The 615-nt window shown below is 37.6% G+C and overlaps 1 protein-coding gene across 1 annotated transcript in view; it reads right to left on the bottom strand.

Moving 5' to 3' along the window:
• LOC119581611 (27 kDa glycoprotein-like) overlaps positions 1 to 615 on the bottom strand; it is a gene marked incomplete in the record, with an annotated part of 6,714 nt that overhangs the window by 2,366 nt on the left and 3,733 nt on the right. The window contains 2 exon segments of the mRNA XM_037929725.1: positions 15 to 136; positions 434 to 582. Coding sequence (XP_037785653.1) covers positions 15 to 136; positions 434 to 582 — 271 coding nt within the window.

The following is a 615-nucleotide window of genomic DNA, read 5'->3' as shown; positions in this document are numbered from 1 at the left end:
GAACACACACTTACCCACAATACTTCTTGAAGACGAGATCCAGTTCTCCGCGCGGGATGCTGCGGTTGATCTCGTGGCTGAGCTTATCCATCTTGATGATGCTCGAGAAGCAAGGGAAGAGGTCCTGCTGAGATTTCTGTAAAGCAAAACAAATTATTATATGACATAATAGATCCCCTATACAATGTTTAGTATATAGGACATACATGCAGTTATTAACGTCAAAGAAATAATGCCACAATTTAGAAAAAGGTTAACACTTCTTCGTATCAGTTAGGAAAGTATAGAAAAAAAAAAGATAATTTTTCAGCAATACTACTAAAGTGATGTTAATTTTGAAATAAAATCTCAGGAACATAACTGACATTTAAATTTTTTTTTTAAATCACACTCGTGAAAACAGAAATGAAAATTTACCCGCGCAACAGCATACCTCAATAGCTTTGACGGCATCTTCGCCAACGTTTTTACGGCAGTTTTCCTTGAAGTCTACAACCTGCTTCACGTCATCTGGGCTGTTGATGTTATGCTTCGTTAAAATAGTCGACGCGTCTTCTACGTCTAGCTGCTTTCCGCCCGCTCCTGTTCATAAACAATAAACAATAAATTCAACTG

The sequence above is a fragment of the Penaeus monodon genome, chromosome 15 (genome assembly GCF_015228065.2).
Source record: "Penaeus monodon isolate SGIC_2016 chromosome 15, NSTDA_Pmon_1, whole genome shotgun sequence".
NCBI lineage: Eukaryota > Metazoa > Arthropoda > Malacostraca > Decapoda > Penaeidae > Penaeus > Penaeus monodon.
The sequence above is the reverse complement of the archived record's forward strand: the minus strand, read 5'-3'. Positions and strand labels throughout refer to the sequence as shown.